Source organism: Drosophila obscura, unplaced genomic scaffold (assembly GCF_018151105.1).
Source record: "Drosophila obscura isolate BZ-5 IFL unplaced genomic scaffold, ASM1815110v1 contig_186, whole genome shotgun sequence".
In the NCBI taxonomy this organism is placed as follows: domain Eukaryota; kingdom Metazoa; phylum Arthropoda; class Insecta; order Diptera; family Drosophilidae; genus Drosophila; species Drosophila obscura.
Genome location: NW_024542774.1, coordinates 10663952 through 10684990, shown reverse-complemented (window position 1 = coordinate 10684990; position 21039 = coordinate 10663952). Strand labels below are relative to the sequence as shown.

General features: G+C 46.1%; 3 protein-coding genes across 4 annotated transcripts; 2 read left to right on the top strand and 1 right to left on the bottom strand.

Moving 5' to 3' along the window:
* Positions 1-28: 28 nt before the first annotated feature.
* LOC111078367 (DNA replication factor Cdt1) lies at positions 29-3818 on the bottom strand. Its single transcript, XM_022373011.2, has 4 exons — positions 3758-3818; positions 3370-3685; positions 2510-3141; positions 29-1865 (listed from the first exon to the last, which is right to left on the bottom strand). The coding sequence occupies exons 2-4, from the start codon at positions 3448-3450 to the stop codon at positions 374-376; spliced, it is 2205 nt and encodes a 734-aa protein (XP_022228703.2). The 5' UTR covers positions 3451-3685; positions 3758-3818; the 3' UTR covers positions 29-373.
* Positions 3819-5210: 1392 nt separating this feature from the next.
* On the top strand, positions 5211-9853 carry LOC111078386 (SRSF protein kinase 3). 2 transcript variants are annotated; one of them, XM_041592804.1, is made up of 3 exons: positions 5211-5875; positions 7030-7971; positions 8041-9853. In XM_041592804.1, the coding sequence occupies exons 1-3, from the start codon at positions 5299-5301 to the stop codon at positions 8949-8951; spliced, it is 2430 nt and encodes an 809-aa protein (XP_041448738.1). In that variant the 5' UTR covers positions 5211-5298; the 3' UTR covers positions 8952-9853. The 2 variants fall into 2 exon arrangements, with proteins under 2 accessions (XP_041448738.1, XP_041448739.1); XM_041592805.1 differs by lacking the exon at positions 5211-5875 and adding an exon at positions 6859-6962.
* LOC121404111 lies at positions 8958-11638 on the top strand. The gene has a single exon (XM_041592806.1). It carries the CDS (start codon positions 8958-8960, stop codon positions 9396-9398), a length of 441 nt encoding a protein of 146 aa, XP_041448740.1. The 3' UTR covers positions 9399-11638.
* Positions 11639-21039: the final 9401 nt, after the last annotated feature.

The following is a 21039-nucleotide window of genomic DNA, read 5'->3' as shown; positions in this document are numbered from 1 at the left end:
TTTGAGATATAAATTAGCAAAACATGCGGCAAATCCAGCAAAAACATTTATTTATTAACGTATTACAACATGAAAAATGATCTTAATAGTACTATAAACGTTTCTATATCTATGTATATCTAAATGTGATGAATCGATTGCGAAATAATTGTCAATTATTTAGTTGGTGTGAATGTCAGGTGTGATATAAGAATAACAATATATGTGTGTAGGTATAATGTGGTTTCAATAAAGAATTCGCTAGCTAAACATGTACTTAAATATATAGCTGGATGTGGCCACAGGGTCAATGATGGGCGGGCTCTGAAGATGCGGTGCCGGGTTTCCGTTCCCGTTCCCGTTTCCGTTCCAGTTCCAATTCCCGTATCGGTTATCAGGTGGTCTTCCCATTCGCTATGCTCTCCAGCTTCTCGATGATCTTGTTCATGTCCATGTCCTTGGCGACCTTCAGGTACATGGTCTTCCGCACCTCGTGGAAGGCTGCCCACGCGGGCAGCTCCTTGGCGAGCAGCTTCAGGTGTGTCTCGATTTCCTGGGGTGTTAGGTTGGCTCGGAAACTGTTCTGGATCTTCGTGATAATTACCTCGAGGGTGAGCACCCCCTTGCGCTCCGTCACGAACACGTTGCGCAGATGTCGCGCCAGTTCCGGCAGGCGCGAGTACTTGGTTGCCTCCTGGTCCTGCGATGGCCGCCTCGTCATGGCTTCCAGGGCTTTAGCCGCCTGCTTGGCCCGAATTTTCTCGATCAGCGACTTGGGCAGGCCCTTGAGCAGATTCGAGGTGGCGTCTGGGACAGTGCACTCCTTCACCGTGGGCGTGGCTGTAGACGTTTCGGGTATTGCTGTTTCCCCTGTTCCGGCTCCCTCTCCCGTTCCCTCTGGTACTGTTTTCTTTAGCGGTTGTTGCTTATCTGGAGACTTGGAGGAGGCAGCAGAGGCAGTGGAAACAACAGCAGCAGCAGTAGCAGCAGCAGCTTGCTTGTCTGCCGCCACTTTGGCATCGTAGCGATCCATCGTCCTCTCCATAGGCGTGGCGCAGTTGAACAGATTGCGAGCCGTCGAGAGGATGTCCTTGGCCGAAGAGTACTTCTCCACATTCGGGGGCTGGGGCAGCGGGGCCAACTCCACCTCTGGACAGTTCTCCAGCTCGAACTGGGGGTGCCAGCGGGTCAGCGCCTTCTCAATGAAGATCGGGGGGTCCAGGGAGCGCAGGAACTTGGCGTGCGCCTGCTTCACACGATCGAGCAGAAGGTTCTGGAATCGATGCATGCGCGACGTCATGACGTGTGGATTCATGGACGTCGACTGGGCCGAAGCGAGCACATCGTCCTCGTTGATCTTGTTGGGGCGCTGCTGCTGCTGCCGCTGGTCCTGCACCTGCTCCGGCACCGGCTCCACATTGGGGCTGATCATTAGCTGGTAGTAATCCGCCTTGGACACCGAGCCAAAGTTGCGCATCTTCATTTGACTAAAGATGAAGGCCTCGGGATAGACAGCCTTGATCTGGGCCAGATGCAGCTCGGTAAAGTTCTTGCGCAGCATTCGCTGTACCGCCGGCTTCAGCTTCTTGAACGTGATGCACTCCTTGCGATTGTGGAACATGGCTACCACCGAGTCCAGGCCCTTGAAGACGTCCAGCAAGTAGCGATACTTGTACGGCAGCGGGAGCTGCCCGGCCTTGCTGGTCTCCGCAAGGCTGGCGTAGCGCTTGTAGGCCGGCACCTCCACCAGCTTGACGGGCGATCCATTCTTGGCCGGACTGAAGTGCAGGCGCTTGGAGGCGTCCGTGTGCCGCGGCGACATCAGCTCATGCTTGTCCGGTGTGGGTGGCGGCAGTTTCGTGGGCGTCTTGAAGGTCTTCAGGGGGCTGCAAAGTCAGGGGTTGGTTGGAAACGATAATCAGTTCCTATTCGAAATAATTCCTATTCTTAGACCCACCCCAAATAGGCAGAAAAGCCGTTACAAAAATAAAGGTTTCCGCTACCTGAGGCATGCACACAGATACACACACACACACACACACACACATTCCCATGCAGCAGACAATCATAAAAAAAGGACACGCATTGGAAACAACCCCCGAGGGGAAAGCGAGAGGGAAGGTCAGGCCGGGAATGTAGCGTCAGCGAAGGGTAAACATGCATTGCTATACATAAATTCAAGTACATGAGAATTTTGTATCATAGCGATGGATGGGTCGAGCCAGTCGTCGGTCGCTGGTTACTTGCTGGAGAAATGCCATTTCAGCAATTGGACGCTTGAATAACAGAGAGACTCGGAGCGACCCAGAGCGACCTCGATTGCAGCAGAGACAGCAACAATTTGACTGGGCATTTGGCTTTCGGTATTGATGTTACCCGGTTTTTGGCTGGCCAGCTGTACTCGACTGTGGCGCTGTTTGCGCCGATTCTAGGCCACAGCAAACCACAGTTGGAAATTATTGTGGAAGGCAGCAATAGCAGTGCAAGGCCATCTTAAATTTTGCATTATTCCTCTTATTGTGATTCTTACCTTGTCAGCACCTCCAGCTCAATGGTGTCGAACTCCTTCAGCTGCACAGCCAGGCTCCGCTTTGATGGGGAGGGGCCGGACTCGCGCAGGCGACGATTGCGCTCCTCCTGCTCCTTGCGCTTCAGCTCGAGGGCCGCCTTGCGGGCCAAGACCGCCTTCAGCTCCTGCATTTTGGCGCTGCGCGAGATCTTGCTCTTGACTTCATCGAAGGTGAGCTGGCGCTTCAGGTCGCTGGATGTGTGCTTGATGGGCGAGGCATCCTTGAGGATCTGTTTGGTGGGCGTGCGCATGCCCCGTTGCATGTTGTCCGCATTCTGCTGGCTGGTGATGGTGAAGCTCACTTTGGGCGTCTGCTCGTTCACCGGCTGCAGCAGCTGCTCCGCGTCGATCTTGGTGGCCGCCTGCTTCCTGGGCGAGAGCGTCCCCTTGCGAATGAACTGTACCAGCTTGGGCTGCTTGATGTGCGGCTCCAGCTTGGCTGGCTTCTTCTTGCTCGCCGTCTCCTGAGGGTTCACAATCAGCTTGGTGTTGCGACCCGAGCGTGTGCGCATCCCGCTGGCCGACGCCTTGAGCGTGTCGATGTCCTCATCTTGGCTTTGCGGCTGGGCAGACTCTGCTGGCTCCAACAGGCGCTGCAATGGTCAAAAATAGGAATTCCATGAAAATATGAATTCCGAAAATGGCCGCAGGATGCCGTCGCACCCACGCACACACACACACACACAAACACAAACACACACATACACAGACTCAACAACAACAATCGCATGCGGGCAAGCGTTGCATTGGTGGAGATACAAAAGTATCTGGAAATCTTGGACACGGCACTTGGCTGTTGTCACGTTCCTGGTGCAACTTACCCGGTTCTTGGTTGTGATCGCATCATCGAGAGCGGCGCGTTTGCGATTAGTAAAAAATGCTGCTACCGATGGCTGGGCCATTTCTTTGTGTGTTGTGGTCTGATTAATAGTTGCAGTTTAAGTTGTATGCTTATTTCACTTTTGGCACGTCCAGTCTTTGCTCGCGTCTTGGTTCTTATTTCTCTTATTTTTTCTTTATCAATCGGCACGCGTCGCGCCACAGCAATGATCAAATTACAAATGGGCCACGAATTTTCTCAAGATTTCCCTCCAAAATATTGCGCCAAAACGCGAACCAGCGTGACCGCGCCGATAACTATAAAAAATACCATCAGGCCAAAAAATAAATACCATTTCAGTTTCGAGAAATACCATTTGAATACCATACCATAAAAAACCAGGGCAGTCCGGCGATCAAACGAGACTTAACCCACTAAACACCCACCGGCCTATAAATTGTAAAGGCTCCTTGTAGCTCCATCCTCCTCTTTACTTACAAAACAAAAATTACCACCGACATCTTTCACCTGTAATGCGTAAAATATGTTAAAGTTACATATATTTCGTGGAAATATTAAATACTCCCTGGTCGACGATGGGATATCGTTATATTTTATTGATTGAAATCGTATTCCATTATTTTGATATTCAGTTTAATTTTACTAGCTAGCCCTCTCAGCCCTAATAAATAATATCCATTCTCCCAAGGAATTCAGATTCGTTGCAAATTTCGTGCCAAAGTTGCACAACTATGCTGCTAATTTATTTCTTAATATCTAACGGGAATGCGTATGGAACATAGCAACAATGAATAATACGCGTTCCCGTTATGTACATGCGGCTCACACCACGAAAAAGAGAAAACATTTTGAAAAACCGCCACGATTTGCTCACGAACGTGGGCAGTGTTTGAAACTGCAGCACTGCAATAATAATACTAAAAATACTAATAAAAATTATATACTAAAATACCTAAAATACTACACAACACTGCAATAATAAATACTAAATAAACTCACTAAAATATTTGTAGCTGTGCTCGTGTAAAATTTGCACGATTTTGCAATGTCTGCTATTTGGATTAGTTCCGAACCATGTAAGTTGGCAAAAAGCGATAATAAAAGGGCGACAAACGAGCTGCGTGCAAACTATTCACTGCGTAAAAATGCTTTTAACGTGTGTGTGCTAACTACAGCCAGCGGCGAAAGCGAGTCGGCAATAGAGACCTGGCTGGCTTTCACAGTGAGCGTGAGAGCGAGCAAGGGCTAGAGCTTACGTTACGTCGTTTACCAAGTGGCAGGCCCTGTTTTCGATAACACACAACACACAGCAGAGACAAACCAAACTGATTTGATTTTTCCATTAAATAAAATATACATTTCTGTACCAAAAGAGCAATCAATCCACTGTTTGATAGTATTAAGCCGAAGTGCAGACCATTTGCTGTGCAATTGGCATCTGTTGCCGACATTCTCGTGAGCGTTCAATGTGCTAATTTGGTCCCGATTTTTCGTGCAGAAATCCAGTTGTCAGAGCAAAGGCAGACGCAGAAGCAGCGGGAGCAGCAGAAGCAGCAGCAGCAGCGGCGCGGTGTCAATTTGGAACAAGTGGGAGCCCCGAGGCAAGTAGACGATTCGGTTTTTGTTGTTGTTGTTGCTCGATTTGACGAACCGAAAGCCCCACCATTTGTCGCTGGCTCTCTGGGCCTGGCTCTGTGTGGCTTTGGTTTTGGCAAGGCGTGCGCATACAGCAAAGACACAATACAAGCGTAATATATCGTACATTGCCTTATTGAGAACTGTGCACGTTGTTTCTTCTTCTTCCCATTTTCACTCCACACAACAGCTGTTACATACACACACACACACACACACAGAGAGTCGGCGGAAAAAGCGAATATAATACGCGAAAAGCAATAGAAAGAACATCATGAACGCCAAAGCTGACGTCAACCGACGCGTTTTGACCATTCAAGCAAAGAAGAAGCGCCATAAGAACAACAAGAAGCGGGGCAAGCAGAACGGTGTGGCAGCTGGGAATCCGTCGCAGGAACCACAGCAACAGCAGCAGAATTCCCAGACTGAAAACTGTGCTACAGCAGCAGCAGCACCGGAAAATGCTAATAATAGCCCCAGTAAGCCCGAACTGCATCCGTCTGGCAGCGTTGGAAAGGCGCCCGCCGCTGTCCCCACGTCCTTCAGTAAGGCCACAGCAACGGCAACGGCCACCTCCACGTCGAGCGGTGGATCGGGCAGCACCCCAGAGACCCCTAACCACTATCAGGCGCCGCTGCAATCGCAATTGACATCACAGTTGAAGAACAAGAAGAGCAATCACAATCAGCAGCAACAACAACAGCAAAAGCAGCAGCAGCAGCAGCCGCCGCGCAGCTCCTCGAACGAGTCGTATGAGTCGGAGCTGAACAGCGAGAACGAGGAGCAGGAGCTGAAGGAGGACTACTGCAAGGGTGGCTACCATCCAGTCAACATTGGTGACCTCTTTCAGGGTAAGACAGGCACCTGTTTGCACGCCACACTCCCCAAAACCCCCCCAAAACCACACCCCACCTAACTAGAATTGAGTTTCAGGCTGCTGTCCTGTCATTTCAACCGTGGTAACCCACAACTCCATCCACGCCCATTCCCACTTGGGTGCTCAATTAGATAGATGCCTGGCTACGTGGCCATATTGGCCTTTCGAACATGGCCTCGGCCTCCGCCCCAAAAAAACGAATAACAACAACAAAAACAACAACAGGTTGCCAATGGGTCTCTGTGCGAAAGCTTCCCCACAGATAAATCGAATTCTGTCCGTGCGTGTTGCTGTCCCCATTTCAGGGGTGATTTTCCGTTGAGTAGGAGGGGCAGGGCAACTCGTGTTGTGACAACGGCAACAACAGTGACAGTAAAAAGGGGCTGGCAACGTTTTTGACATCCACCCACAATACCATCCCTTCCCCCCTTCAGATGCATCCACTCTGCAGCATTTTCATTCCCAGCATAGCATGTCCGAGAGCAGCCGTTCGTAGCACCGCCCCCCGCTGTAGTCACCACAGATACCACATCCTGTCAGCTGCATGTTTTCCCCAGCAAATCCATTTGCCTGCCCAGCAGTTGAAAGTTGATGAAAGCTAATCCCCGTCAAACCTTCTATAGCGATAAAAAAAAGCCCGATAACGGGCTAATGAAAGCTTAAACGTCTGATGAATGAACATAATTGAATAGCGCAGTCCCGCCCATCTCTCTCAGTCATGTCTCCTGATGTTGCAGAACCTCAAAAGTATAAATGAAACATTTACCCATAATGACAGCTTCCAGGAAGTACATAAGGTCCAGGGCCAAACTTTTCTCGTTCTAAATCCCCTTTTTAAAGGTCCACCCTGAGTTCCACAAATAACAGGGGGGGGGTGGAGTAGGCCGACTGATGACTGTTGACTGCTGACAGACTGCATTTAATTGAATTTAATCCAAGGGTAGATGATGTAGAGTATGTAGTCTCGTTCGCGCTAGTTAGTCGTGGAGTGTCAGTGGGGGCGATTAAAATGGATTTGCTGCCATCAGAGTCGGATATTTGCGATTTCATTTTTCTGAGTGGTTCCGTGCCCATTTTGAACTTTAACCCTGGAGAAGCAACAGCATTAATTTAACTATTACTCCCCAGGTCGCTATCATGTCATCCGGAAATTGGGCTGGGGTCACTTCTCCACCGTCTGGCTGTGCTGGGATCTGCAGGAAAAGCGCTATGTGGCCATCAAGATTGTTAAGTCGGCGCCGCATTTTGCCGAGACGGCCAAGGATGAGATCAAGATACTCAGAACTGTGCGCGAGACGGATCCGTCCAATCCGCGTCGCCAAAAGACCGTCCAGATGCTGGATGACTTCAAGATCAGCGGCGTGAACGGCACGCACATTTGCATGGTGTTCGAAGTGCTGGGCGACAATCTGCTGAAGCTCATCCGCAAGTCCAATTACCGTGGCATACCGCTGGCCAATGTGAAGGCCATTACGCGACAGATACTGGAGGGCCTGGACTACTTGCACACCGCCTGCAAAATCATCCACACGGACATCAAGCCAGAGAACGTGCTGCTGTGCGTGGACGAGCCGCATGTGCGCTCCATGGCCACGGAGGCAACCAAGCTGTACTGCATGAACTCGAAGATGTACCCCTCGCTGGTCAGTCGGGCGCCCAAGGAGTACCGCGAGCCCCAAATCACCGGCAAGATGAGCAAGAACAAGAAAAAGAAGCTCAAGAAGAAGGCCAAGAAGCGCATGGAGCTGTTCAAGAAGCAGCGCGACTATCTCGAGCAGACCGGCCAGCCTGCTGCTGCAGACGCTAATGCGTCTGCTGAGGATCAAACGGACTTTGGCATTAACCATAATGCGGTGCAGAATGGCGGCGATGCTGCCATCTCTGATGGCGATGAGGACGTTGACGTGAAGGTGGAACAAGATCCAGAAGAGAACGACGGCGATGATGAAGATGTGGCTGTTGAGCAGCCTTTGGTGCTTAAGGAGGAGCAGGAAGAAGAGACTATCAGCCACCAGCCACCGGAGGAGAATACCGAGAAAACCAAAAAGAAGAAGAAACGGAAGAACAAGAGTAAGTATCCCTCTTCCTCCAGTGGATGTCTATTGATTGTCACCTCTTCCCCCATCCTTCTTGGCTCAGACAAATCCAACCAGCCGCAATCTCAGCTGCCTCAGCAGCAATTGGAGAACTCGACGAGCAGCGGCGACAGTAGCAATGTCGTGAAGAGCGGCGCCCACACCAACGGCAGTAGCAGCAACAGCAACAGCATCAGCACACTTAAAGGACAATCAAATGGCGCGTCAGACGGCAAGAAGATGCCGCTTCGACCCAAACAGGAGAAGCAGCAAGAGCAACAATCGTATCAGCCACTGGACAACAACAACTCCAGTTCGAAGCAGACTTCGAACAGCAATTCGAAAATCTCAAGCAACTCAGTGTCGAACTCCTCGTCGGCCACCAATGGACCGTATTCCGATCCGGGTGTGCCCCCGGCGCCACCACCGCCCCTGTCAAAGCACCGGCCCAAGCGTGAGCCGGCGCTGGAGGAGTGCAACGTGCACGTGAAGATTGCCGATCTGGGCAATGCCTGCTGGGTGGATCGCCACTTTACAGAGGACATTCAGACGCGGCAGTATCGATCACTCGAAGTGATTTTGGGCTCGGGCTACGACACATCGGCCGATATCTGGAGCACAGCCTGCATGGTATTCGAGCTGGCCACAGGCGATTATCTTTTTGAGCCGCACTCGGGCGATACGTACTCCCGGGACGAGGATCACTTGGCCCATATCATAGAGCTGCTCGGCCCCATACCCCGTCACATCGTGTTCCGCGGCTCCTATGCCCAGCAGACATTCAGCCGGAGCGGGGAGTTGCGCAACATAACGGGACTGAAGCCGTGGGGTCTGATGGATGTGCTGCTGGAGAAGTACGAGTGGTTGAACAGCGAGGCGGAATCCTTTGCCTCCTTCCTTAAGCCCATGCTGGAGTTCGATCCGGCAAAGCGAGCCACCGCTGCGGAGTGTCTGCAGCATCCGTGGCTTAGATAAGATACGATGCCACCTGGTTGTTGGTTGCGTGCCACCCAGCCAGCAGCTGATGGAGCAGGGGCAGTAGGACTAAGAGAGGCAGGAGCAACGTACATAGAGTCATCGGCATCAGTGGCCACATTGGCCTCCATTTCATCAATTGCATCCACGTCGGCGGCAGCTATGGCAGCGCTCAGGGCTCGTCCCTATTCGGTAGCACCGTTCATGGCTGCCTCGGCTCCGCCCACACCTCATCCACATGCGGCTAATTCAACGTCCACGGCCCGCACAGCACCGGCCACTCCCATGCGACGGCGCATCATCAACGACGACGCGGAGCGGGATGTTTTAGAGATGCTTGATCTTAATGCTTCCCACATGGAGGAGTCGCAGCCATATCCCAAGTCCAAATCTCAGCGCATTTTCTGGCGCAAAGCGTTGCGTCGCGTCTTCCAGCGCCGCAAGTGACATCAGCTGCGGCGTCGACGGCAGGACTTGCCCCGCTGGCATCGTCCCACCCGTCGCTGCCGGCGTCGCAACCTGGCCGAGCGTGTGCGTCGCGTCTGCGCCTGCTGCGCTTACGGACAGATCCTACTGCGGGCCGCCCGCGTTGCTCTGCTCAGCTGCATCCGTTGGCGAACGCGAGGCAACATACGCAACAGCAACTTCTACTTTAGCAATCACTAAACAGCACAGCCAACATCATCAATCTGCAACCTCAACCAGCGACCGCCGACCAGCAAACAGCAACCACGAAGAGGCCCCAAATATGCCTGCTCTACATCAGCTCCCACGTGAACCAATTTGAATTATAGTTTTTAATGTTAATGATGAGATATCCATTCGGTTTAGTTTTTAGATATGCCAGGTCTTTATTTATTTCCTGTGTTTTACATCGACAATTAGACTATTTTCGTTGGTACATAAGAAAGTAAACCCTGTATTACCACCTACACCTCCTACCCACTAATCCTGTACATGGGACATGCCTCACTGCCAGAGCACTTTGCCTGGTCCGTGCTCATGCCTGTGCCCGTCCCCGTGCCCGTACCCATACCCGAACCCAAATCCGTGCCCGTAGTCCCACCATCCAACTTGTTGGTGAGCTAATAGACAGAATCCCATAACACGAATCAGTTAATCGCAAGGGTCCCCGTCCCATCCGATACAAGCATACAATATATAGATAAATGTCTTTGTTAGTGTACATTTAGCCAAGAGGCGAATCGGCAAACGTTGCATACGAGTACATAGCGAGTTTATAGCGAACATACATAGTTAATTGAACCAGAGTCCATTGGTCTGCGAGGGCCGCGAAGTTGTTTTTTTATGAGCATATGTCGATTGAAATGGAAATGTACATGGGAAAGCATTAATTGAGCTGAACATAACAATAATAAAAACGTAGCTAATTAGTTAAACCTCGGGTGGAGTGACCGTCTGAATAATCTGAAATTAAATTACGTGTAGTGGAAGAAAAAACAGACCAGAACCTCGAGAGCACTAGTAAGAGCACTACCCAGAAAAAAAAAACAACAACTTAAGTTGCAACAGCCACAAGTGAATCCAATCCTTACATCTTAAGCGGAACAAATTAGTATGCAAAAAAAAAATATCAATGTAGCTGCCACTAACAAAAAATATTGTTCAACATTTAATATTAGCGCAACAAAAACACAAAAACTAATTAAACAAAATATCGGTAGAGAACTATTTGAAACTCTCACAACCAACAAACACACACACACACACACACACAATTTTGACACACTTACGAATACTAAAAGGCAATTTCACTCACTTTCTCTCCGCATACACACAAATGCAAATGTATCCCAGAAGGCCACTTTAGTTAAGGCTAGAACTTAAAATGTTTTCGGCAATAGATACGATACGCGATACTCGATACTCGATATGACATGATGTAATATTATGTGATGTGATTGGCTAGAGGAAAGCTTATCCAGAGATGCCTAACTGATGGTGAGCTAGAGGATTGTTCAATGTGTCTGTGTCCTTAATCGACTATTTACTATATACATACGAGTGCATACATACATACACACATACATATATATATGGATAAGTGGCCTTATTAATTCAATTCTCCCTGCACCACACCGAGGCACACCCCACAGATACACACTAAGCCCAGCCAATCACAATTGAAGATTTCTAAACAGAAAACCTTATTGCAAAACTGATTGATTTCCTCTAAGATAACTTAAATATGACGCGAAAATATTGTAACTTGAGGCAAATAAGCTAATATCGAGCTAAACTAAACTTAAAGCAAATGTCTAAGATGTAATAGAACAGCTAAACGATCCATAATTGTTAGCCACAATCAATCTACGATGTCATCAGATTAATCATTAACGGAAATTCAATTATCTTCGGCTGGCCGATGTTTCGACATACATATACTCTTTGAAAATCGCCAAGACTTCTAAAAGAGAAGCTTAACTAAACAGATAAACTGATATCTCAGAGGTGGAGAGGAAAGGTGGGGAAAGTCTACATGGAGAGGACCCAAGATGAACAATTCTATTCGATTCAGAATCAGGAACCCAGCTGCCGGATCGCAATTCCAATATGTTCTCACGCTTTCAAAGAGTATGATTATGAATTATACGATACGATACATAATTTATTGATGTAGTTATAAACAAAATAAACAACAACAAATTACACAAATTGGAAAACAATTGACAGAGTGTGTCTTTCTTTCTTTCTTTTTATGGATAGCTAAGTCTTTTGTTCATACTCGTAAATTCCACCAAGGGCCAGAGACAACAACAGATTGGAATAAAAGACGACAATTTATAGCCACATAAAAATCACAATGGCGGACAACTGTTAAATGAATGGCTGAAAATTGAAACATCTTCGTCTTGGACATAGACAAACATTCGGAGATGGCTGGATGCGAGCTCTTGAGTCCTTCGACCTTCGCACATCAACGGCACTTTCTAGGCCGCTTCACGAAATACATCACGTTTTGTTTGTCAATGGCTATGGCTGAGCATGAATTGAATTTCCACTGCCCGCCGACATAGTACGAGTATGTTTACGTACACGTACATTTATCTTAAGAAATGTCCAACCGAAGCAATGGACAATCATTAAATGCTGAGCACACATCTGTGTCCAGGTTACACTGCACAGGTACATAGGCAGGGCAACCATTTTGCAGTGCTCCAAAAAAAGACAATTTTGGTGATCCGTTTTTTATACCCGTACTCAAAAAGAGTTAAGGGGTATATTAGATTGGTGGTAAAAGTGGATGTGTGTAACGCAGAAAAGGAAAAGTTTCCGACCCCATAAAGTATACGTTTATGCATACAGTATGCAATGTCTGACAGTCTGACAAATAGTTACTGCACGTATACAAATTCTTGATAAATCGCGGTCCATTGAGGGTCCCGTTTTTTTCCCGTTTTTAGGAGCGTATTTTAAACATTTCCATTGCATTTATATATTCCTTTATGTATATCGATTGGATACTAACCGGTTCCTATGTGCCATAATATAAATACTTCATTCATGAAAAATGTAAATCATAATATAAGTACCCAAACGCATCTTAACATACAATTCGAAAAAAGGTCGCTTGTTTTCGGTGCAGGGGAATGCCTCATCTCTTATCTCAAGGTCGCTGTGTAGTGCTATCACACGAAAACTTTCAGTGGAACAGAAGTTAAGTCCCACCTCTGTTTGTTGGCCTTTGCCAAGTCGAACTTCCCGGGATTGCCAAAGTGTTTTCCAAGACAAATGTAAACAGCTGAACGCACACTGGTCTGACTCTTGCCTTTTCTCGGGATTGTTTGTTAAAGTTTCAGATAAGTGCAAAGTGTGCGCTGCGATTATTGAAAGGATCTGGTTAGTAAAACAGAATGATAGTCTCTCTGAAGTATTTCACCAACTCTTAAGAATGAATCCTCTCAAGTACGAATGGGTAAGCTGTCAATTAATCCCGCTTAATAATTAATCCCGAATATTTTGGTCTGGGTCTGCAGATATAAACTTTCCTCAAACTGTTTCCACTTCAGTTTCAAATTTCCAATTTAAATAAAATAAAAATTTTCTTGCTATTTATAAACTTGTAAATAATTTTGAAAGCTTTAACAGCCGAATTCATGCGTTTTGAATGTCCATTCGATTCCATTTACTTGAAAGTTTCACAACAAACCTTCGCCACCCCCTTCGGGTGTGCTAACAAGACCCACCGTTAACGGACCCGGATTTGCTTATAAATGTCCAACAAATGACAAACTTGACAAACGAGAGCCGCCACACACACACATACACACACACAGACGCACACAATTGAGGCAAAGTTTTGCATGCTCCGAACCCAAACAATAAAGGGAAAAGGAAAATCGAAAAGAAAACTCTTGAGACAAGTCGGTCAGAATGTTTGTGAATAAAACCCAAACAATTGTGTGTTCTGCCATCCTAGATGATCGATATTCGAGGCAGACACAAACACACTCATATATATGTACAGATACATATACAGATACGACCGGCAGGCAGGCAAGCACAAAAGGAACTTTCAAAGGACCCTTTTTGTAAATGCTGCGAAGCGCAAACGATTATTCAATTTGCACTCTGCGAATCTGAGCCTTCGCGCCCTCAAGGGGGAAAGGAAACGTTTAACGTCGGCGACCTTCCACTACTCCCGAATGCCCCCAACCATTTGGTCGCTACCGCGTACACATCCTCCCACCAACCTCGAACCATTGTGCACTTTCAAACGTCCTTGTTGAAAATGCCAGCGAGTGGCACACTGATGACATTAAGTAGCCGTCGGGTTGGCCAGGATTAGATAGCAAAAGTGCCTGATGTTAGTTTAAAGAAGATAAACAAAAGCGGATTCTGTCGCAGCCCATACAGAGCCCCCTCTCCACAACATCTCTGTTTGTTGGCGCCTTTCCGTCAGACTGTGAGACTCAGGCTCAGTCTACACAGTCGCTGTTGTGGCTTCCTGGACTCTTGCGGTACTCTTGGTTCTGCGGTAGTTTGTGTGCGTTTATCAAACATTTGTACACGGTTGTGCCTTCTGCTTTAAGAATTTAATCTCCACTACTACCTTTCGGGAACTCACTAATGAATTTTGATTAAATATTTTGTATAATCTACAACCTTCTATTATTGTGAAATCCTTTAATTTAAAGAGATAATCACTACTGTTTGTCCCACATTGGTATTTACTCAGCAGGAGAAAAGGCAGCTATCCACCTAACTTAACATAAATTAAAGTTTCTCCTTTGTAATTGCTCGAGATACTTTCTCTTTTCCCCGCACTCTCTCTTTCCTTGAGGCAACCACTTGTTTGTAAAATTTACATTCAACGTGTTTTCGGACTTACTCCGAAAAATTCGGGGTTCCTTCTCTTTGACCTACTGCCGTCCTCTCTTAAGCTCTTAACCCACAGCACAGCACAGCACACACTTTTTATTTCAACCTCAAGAAGTTGTTTGTTGCTCGCCCTGTTAAAACGCCCTGGGTAAATACTTCTATACGAGTATCCCCCCGCCGACTGGCGAAGCAGAATGCTGAAACTTGGGACTGGGAGAAGCTTCGCAATTTGGAGTTTCTGTACCTAGTTATAGCACAAAGTTCGGTGTCCATTTTACACCATCTCTGTATATATGAAATTGGGAAACAGAGGACTTAATTAAAATCAATGGTGCATGCCCTGAGGAGCAATAAAGCAAAAAAAAAACCTCAGTGGCTTTTGGGCATTGCGGATATTTTGGAACAAGCGATGCGAATATAATTTCGGCTTTCAATGACATGGGCATGTTTGCCATGCTCGGAATGTGAAAAATATTAAATATTTTCAACAATACTCGACATAATGCAAACAGAGCCGCAAACCAAATGAAGATGGGCAGACGGTATTTCATACTCGTATGTATTTATTACATCTTTTTGTCCATCCCTTGAGGCTTGGTCGGCTATGTTGTGCCATAAAAAACGTTTGGAATGCGTTTGAGTAGCGTGTAATAATTGTAGTGTACATATCGGGGGGAAAACGCTTCTCCCGCTGGGATGGATTTGCCAACGATAGAGAGAGATAATAATATCGAATGAGAATTGAATTTAACGAAACGAAACGCAGTGGAAATAAACATTTGATTACATTTATTTTACTTCTGTCCGGCTTTTTTTCACAACCGAAACACACACAAAAACATATATGTATGTACATCAGGGAGAAAGGAAGAGATTGCATGTGCTGGACTGTAGCGGAATGTGATGGGATGGTCTGTCATCATCAGATGCCACTTTAACTTAACCGTAGGCCCATCGTTGAACAGCCTCTCATTTTTCAGTCAAAAGTCAATATTTACTTTTCCTCAACAAAGAGGCGGCTGCCACTGGAGTCGAGGACATGGGCCCCAACCAAACAAACTGTTTAAAAAACCCTTGTAAGTAATGTAGTAATAATATAGGGTATTCCAGGTGCGTGCGGCTTATTTGCATGTGTTTTTATACTTTTTTGTTGTGTGCATTAATCACCTCTAGTACTTTAAAATGGAAAATTAACTTTTAATTGCTTAAAGTTTTTATTTGTTAAATAAAATATTCCCAGCTGGAATTGTTGGGGATCCCACACGTTTCACCTGCCACATACATATGTGTACATATGTACATGCATATGTCCTGGTGGCTGTCGTTTTCTCTTTCAAACCGACAAAGCCATGGGATACTTTCCTCTAATCCCTCTCGTGTGTGTGTGTGTGTGTGTGTGTGTGTGGACCTTGAAACTGTTATATCAGTACACAATACACACACACACAGAGAGAGACAGACACACATACTCGTAACGACTCTATTCCAACTGCTGCCTGCGTCTATGCGTCTGGCCATGAGTCGCTCTTGAAAATACTGGGTGCGGGATGGCAGTGGGATAATGGTATGGGTATGTATGACTGTTGAACTGTCATACTGCCGGATTGTCTGCCCCAGTTCGACTGTTTGCATTTGGCATTTTCAATTTGCATGATAGTCGCCCCCTCAGTACAGGGGACTCTGGTGCATAACACTTTGGCAAATGCCGAGCCATCCAATGTGTCACGTAGCATTGCCCATCTCCACGGGATTGGAACAGATGGATTGGGGTTCATTTCACGTACAGATCTATGTGTTTACCGAGGAATCTGTTCCCCAAGAACTTTCTGCTCGTCTAATTATTGTATCTTTCTCCCTGCCAACACTCTTTTGCACTCTGCATTTCGGTTAATAAAAGGGAATGTCTTTATAAATGTCTTAAGGCACTCGCGGCACGCACACGAAATTTTCCAGCCCGTCGTCGCTGGAGTTGAATAAACTTTCTGCCGCTAATTGATGAGTCCGAGACCTTCAAGGAGTTTTTTTTTCGACTTAGGCTCTTAGCCAAATTTCGGGGCTTTGCGGGTAGTAATTCAATTTTATTCTGGCCACGAGCTGTTAAAGGCCAACTTTTTGAGCAAACATTTGCCACGCAGATAGTTTAAGCTTTTAATGGAAGAATCTTGTTCGCTTGCCGGGTCGGCTTTCGGTGTTACGATATTTATGAGCTGGACATTCGCCGCCCACATCATCATTCGACTCGTTCTGCTCCTGTTTTTATGGCCTAAAAGTATGCCGCATTTTCGGTTCCTCTCTTTGGCGCAACCGGAAATTGCCGGAACTTGGCGCTGGCACCTGACAATTATAGCCATAATGGCAAATGCATAAATGTGTGTGTGTGTGTGTGTGCGTTTGTGTGGATTGGCAATTATTTAGAGCCGCCATTTTGACAGTTGTCCCTGAGTTTTATGGGACCCAATTTTTTTTTGCTGTCAATGCCAGAATAATAAAAAAAACACTTTCGCGGAAATACAGTTCTGGGTGGATCTGTAAAGACTCTAACCAATTCCATTACTTTCTTCCACTAGCAGAACAATTGAGAAATAATTAAATATGAATATTAAAAGTCTTTCGACTAGCTTTTGCATTAAAAAATTTATTTTTGGACGTGATTGCGGAGCTTCGCTTAGCTCAGGCTTCTGTGGAATCTCAGGCATGGCGCCTTCCCAACTTTTTCTTACAAAGCGCAAGAGCAGAGTTGGTTTCTGTACCCCACCCGGTACTGGTAAATAATCCTCTTAATCTTAATCATCAAGGAAACCGCTGCTGCATCTGTAGTTTTTAAGATGCGTATCTCATTGTCAGGATACCCGACAAAAGCATTATTTTTGCCCACACAGCTGTAGTATGAAGTCGCCTAAGATCGAAAAGGTACTTGTAGCTCCGGTCCGTTATGGCTTCACTTCCTTTCTTGTTTGGATACCCTTTCAGAGGCTATTACTATTTATTTTGTTGTTCACATGCGGGGCACATACATTTTTTATTGACATTTATTTGTTTACACGGGGTGGGCTCAGGGCTCGGGGTTCGCTGCAGTTGGCCATAAGTCATTGTGCCATTAAGGATTCCCCGTTCTCCACAACAATCGATTCCTTTTGTGCGGACATAACTCGGAGCAGGCGAAAGCCAAAGCCCAAGCCCAAGCCACGCCTCAATGAGAATCGACTTGGGTGGGCGTGTTGATTTACATATTTTATTTTCAATGCAGGGCAAAGTGGATTTATGGAATTCCTTGACTCTCCGATGAGTGCCTCTTGGCACGATTGCTGTAACGAGGGACGATTGCTTTGGGTCTCGCACGGCTCCCCACACGGCTCCACTTGTTGCACTGTTCGCGCTGCAACTTCCGCATGTTTTAGTTCTCCTTTGGCACATATTTACATATGTACTCCGCAAATGGCGAACAATTTCCGTTCGCTGTACCTTGTCTGGGGCCCCGACTAATTGAGACGCCAAGCGACGGCGGAAATGTCATTCGAGTTTTTGGGTCCTTGGAAGAGCACACAGAAACAAGGCAAATTTAGCCTACCGCAGCCATCAAAAATGTAAATATATAATAGCCCAAGAAGAAGTCCAAAACCAAGACCAGACCACGCAAAGACGATGGCATAGAAAAGAAGAGACAAGTCAGGAAGGGTCTTGGCAGGGCATAGCTTGTGCTAGGGTTCTGTTCTCCTGAAGTGGAGCACCTATGAATTAAATATAACCCAGCCAAACCATTCTAAAATGTATACGCTACAAGCTTTTCGCTTGATTGCCACTTCCCCGGTCCATTCTGGCCAACCCTCGCCTGCCAGTCCTTGGCGAACGGAGCTTCGATTTACATTTCAACTGCAGCCACAGACCACAGCCTGACGCAAGCGTCTCTCCTCCCTGGTACGTATGTACATACATACTATATTTATGTATACAGATATACACAAAGGGGGGCACATGTACATGCTGGGATCTGTTTATGTAGTAAAATAAAACCAATAAATTCAAGGGCTGCAGTGGCGGCAAAGGGCGCCAATATCGAATGTCCAAGTTTAGGTGACTTTCGGGGTCTGTTACACCTTCGATTTTCCAAATTGCAAAATTGGGAAAGTATATAAAGCTTATCAGCATTGCAGATAGAAACGTATAGTCAGCTGGAGAGTTTTATATTGAGTTTCAATGAATTTCAATTATATCATTCATGGAATGAAATTAATTATTTCTTTGGGGATTCCTATAGATCAATCGCACATGGGAGTGGAGTGGATGTGGCTCTGTATTTGTTAATACTCGTAGCTCAAGTGCTTTCGCATGGAAGCAACACAAGTGATACTTTGCCCTTTCAGTGAAAACGACACTGAGAAAAATCATACGCAAAGCAGGAATAAGTATATCCACTTTCCAAATCAAATATTGTGACTATATTACTAAACTACTGTAAGTATTTAATGTTAAGACCCTTAAGGAAAGAGTTGTACAAGATATTAGTCAGCTAGCAGAATAAATATAATCCTTAGGGGTTTAGTTATTTGTTCTCTGCTCTCAGAGCAGAAACCCTATCCAACGGTAAGAAATAATAACAATAGTATTGATCTATTCCAGTGATTAGATGCAAGGTCTTGCTTGGATTTGCATTCCAATCGGACATATGTTTAATGTGATCTAATATCGCCATTCATTATTAAACCTTTTCCCTCAGTGTTTGGAAGGATAGTGTGAAGTGCGTGTATACATATTTGGCTTTTGTCCGTCCAATCCACCGTATACTCCTCCACCCCATACAGTCTGACCGGTGCTGTCGGCTATCGCTGTCGCTGTCTGCCATTTCCATTTCTCCTGTATGTCCTGCATATTAAAAGAGTCGCGTAAATAAATAAGCATATTCAATTTTGTATGGAACGTGAATCGTATCGAAATGTTTGACAAAATAAGTATTACGTGACTGTGAAGCAGCATCAGTATGTATATGTGTCTTGTCACAAGTATCCTGTAGCAACATGCTTGCCTATGGCATTAAATGCTTAGCCGGAACATCTGAAGTGCACCACACTAAAAGACGGAGCCAGTGGACGGGACATTATGATTTACATAGTCCGCCCGGCTCGGACTTGCTGAATTATTCACTTAATTGGGGCCCAAAGGTCCCGTAGGGAATGTCCTCGCAATGGACGTCGAATGTCAGAGTTGATGCCAACCGAGCACAGCACGAGCACAGCAAAACGCAACTGTCGAAACCAACACAAAAAAAAAAGATATATCCGGTGCAAAATGTATCTGCGGGATGCATTTGGCATGCAAATGCATTACAATTCGCAATTGGAATTCAGTTTCATCTGCTCGATTGGCGCAGTTGTTTATGTTGAACAAATACATACGTACATACATGCCGAATCTAATTATCGGTGGCCTGTGGCCGGACCTGATTGTATTCAGTTCCAACGTTTGCATTTAATTAGCGCATCCCATGGTCTCTCATCAGCAGCTTCTGCTAAGCTCATCGATTTTCAATGAGACTTTTAATGCATTCGTCAGAGAAAAGATTTTGTGATCCTTTGCATTTTATTTTTCGTGAAAGCCATTCAGAGTCTTCGAATTATATTTCAAATCTACTCAAGTCTAACCTTGAATCAGTTTCTGCTGCTGCCATTCCAAATTATATTTTCAACTCACTAAGCGGGATTTTCAGCAGATTATTTACCCCATCGCTTGCGCTGGCTGCGTTGTTTCAAGGATTACCTTCCCACACGAGGCAGGCACGGGCACGGGCAAGGGCACAGAGCAGCAGTTGGACCCATACTTAGTTATAAGTGCTGCCCGACGTGCTCACATCCTCATCCTCATCCTTATCCGCGAGAACACTGTGAATGGGGGTGGGACCGGGAACTGGCGGCAAGAGATTCAATGTTAAATGCTTTGCCAAGTGTCATTTGGCAGGCAGTTCTCGTAGTCCCATGTTGTTCCATGTGTTGCAATTAGTTTTGTCTGTTGGCAATCTCAGCTCCAGCACAACTTTTCAGCTCAAGTTTATTGATTTCTCGTTCGGTTGGGAATGCCACTCAGAAGGTGTTTAATTGCGAAGAAGAGCTTTAGCTGCATATCATGTACACATTGTCTGTCAAAGTTTGTTCCAGATAGAGCTAAAATTAATGGGGCCTAAGAGAAGACTTTTCCTTTCATTTATTCTATGTCTATCGCAACTCTGTGCACTACGTTTACAGGAGATATTATCCATTAGCTATTGTTTGTGGATTGATCTATGTGATACAGCTTGTTATACTAGGCCAAAAGGTAATTATTTACTTAGATGGATGGATTGTATCGCACTTGTGGCTTACCAAAAACCGAAACCAAACCAAAACTATCTTTCCGAAGGCAAATATTCAAATTAGTCAGCACAAAGGCAACAATATATATGTATATGCACATAATAATAGCTTTTGTGTTGGCAGCTTTATGTAATTTTAACAAAGGTAAATGTTACTAGGGTTTATCTTTTGGATAATCGAAACTGCTACTGTGGCAGGATCTGAGCAAACTATGGACAGACACGCAGTGGCAGAGGGTAGTGAGCTGTATCCGGGGCACGATAGGCAGAGAAAGCCGAAACACATTTGTCAAATAACAAACCACCACCCAACCACCTACCCACATACTAAATACACATCCACACACATATCCCGTGTTCAATTGTTTGTGCTGACAGCTAAATGGAGGAGGTTCAGAGCCACAC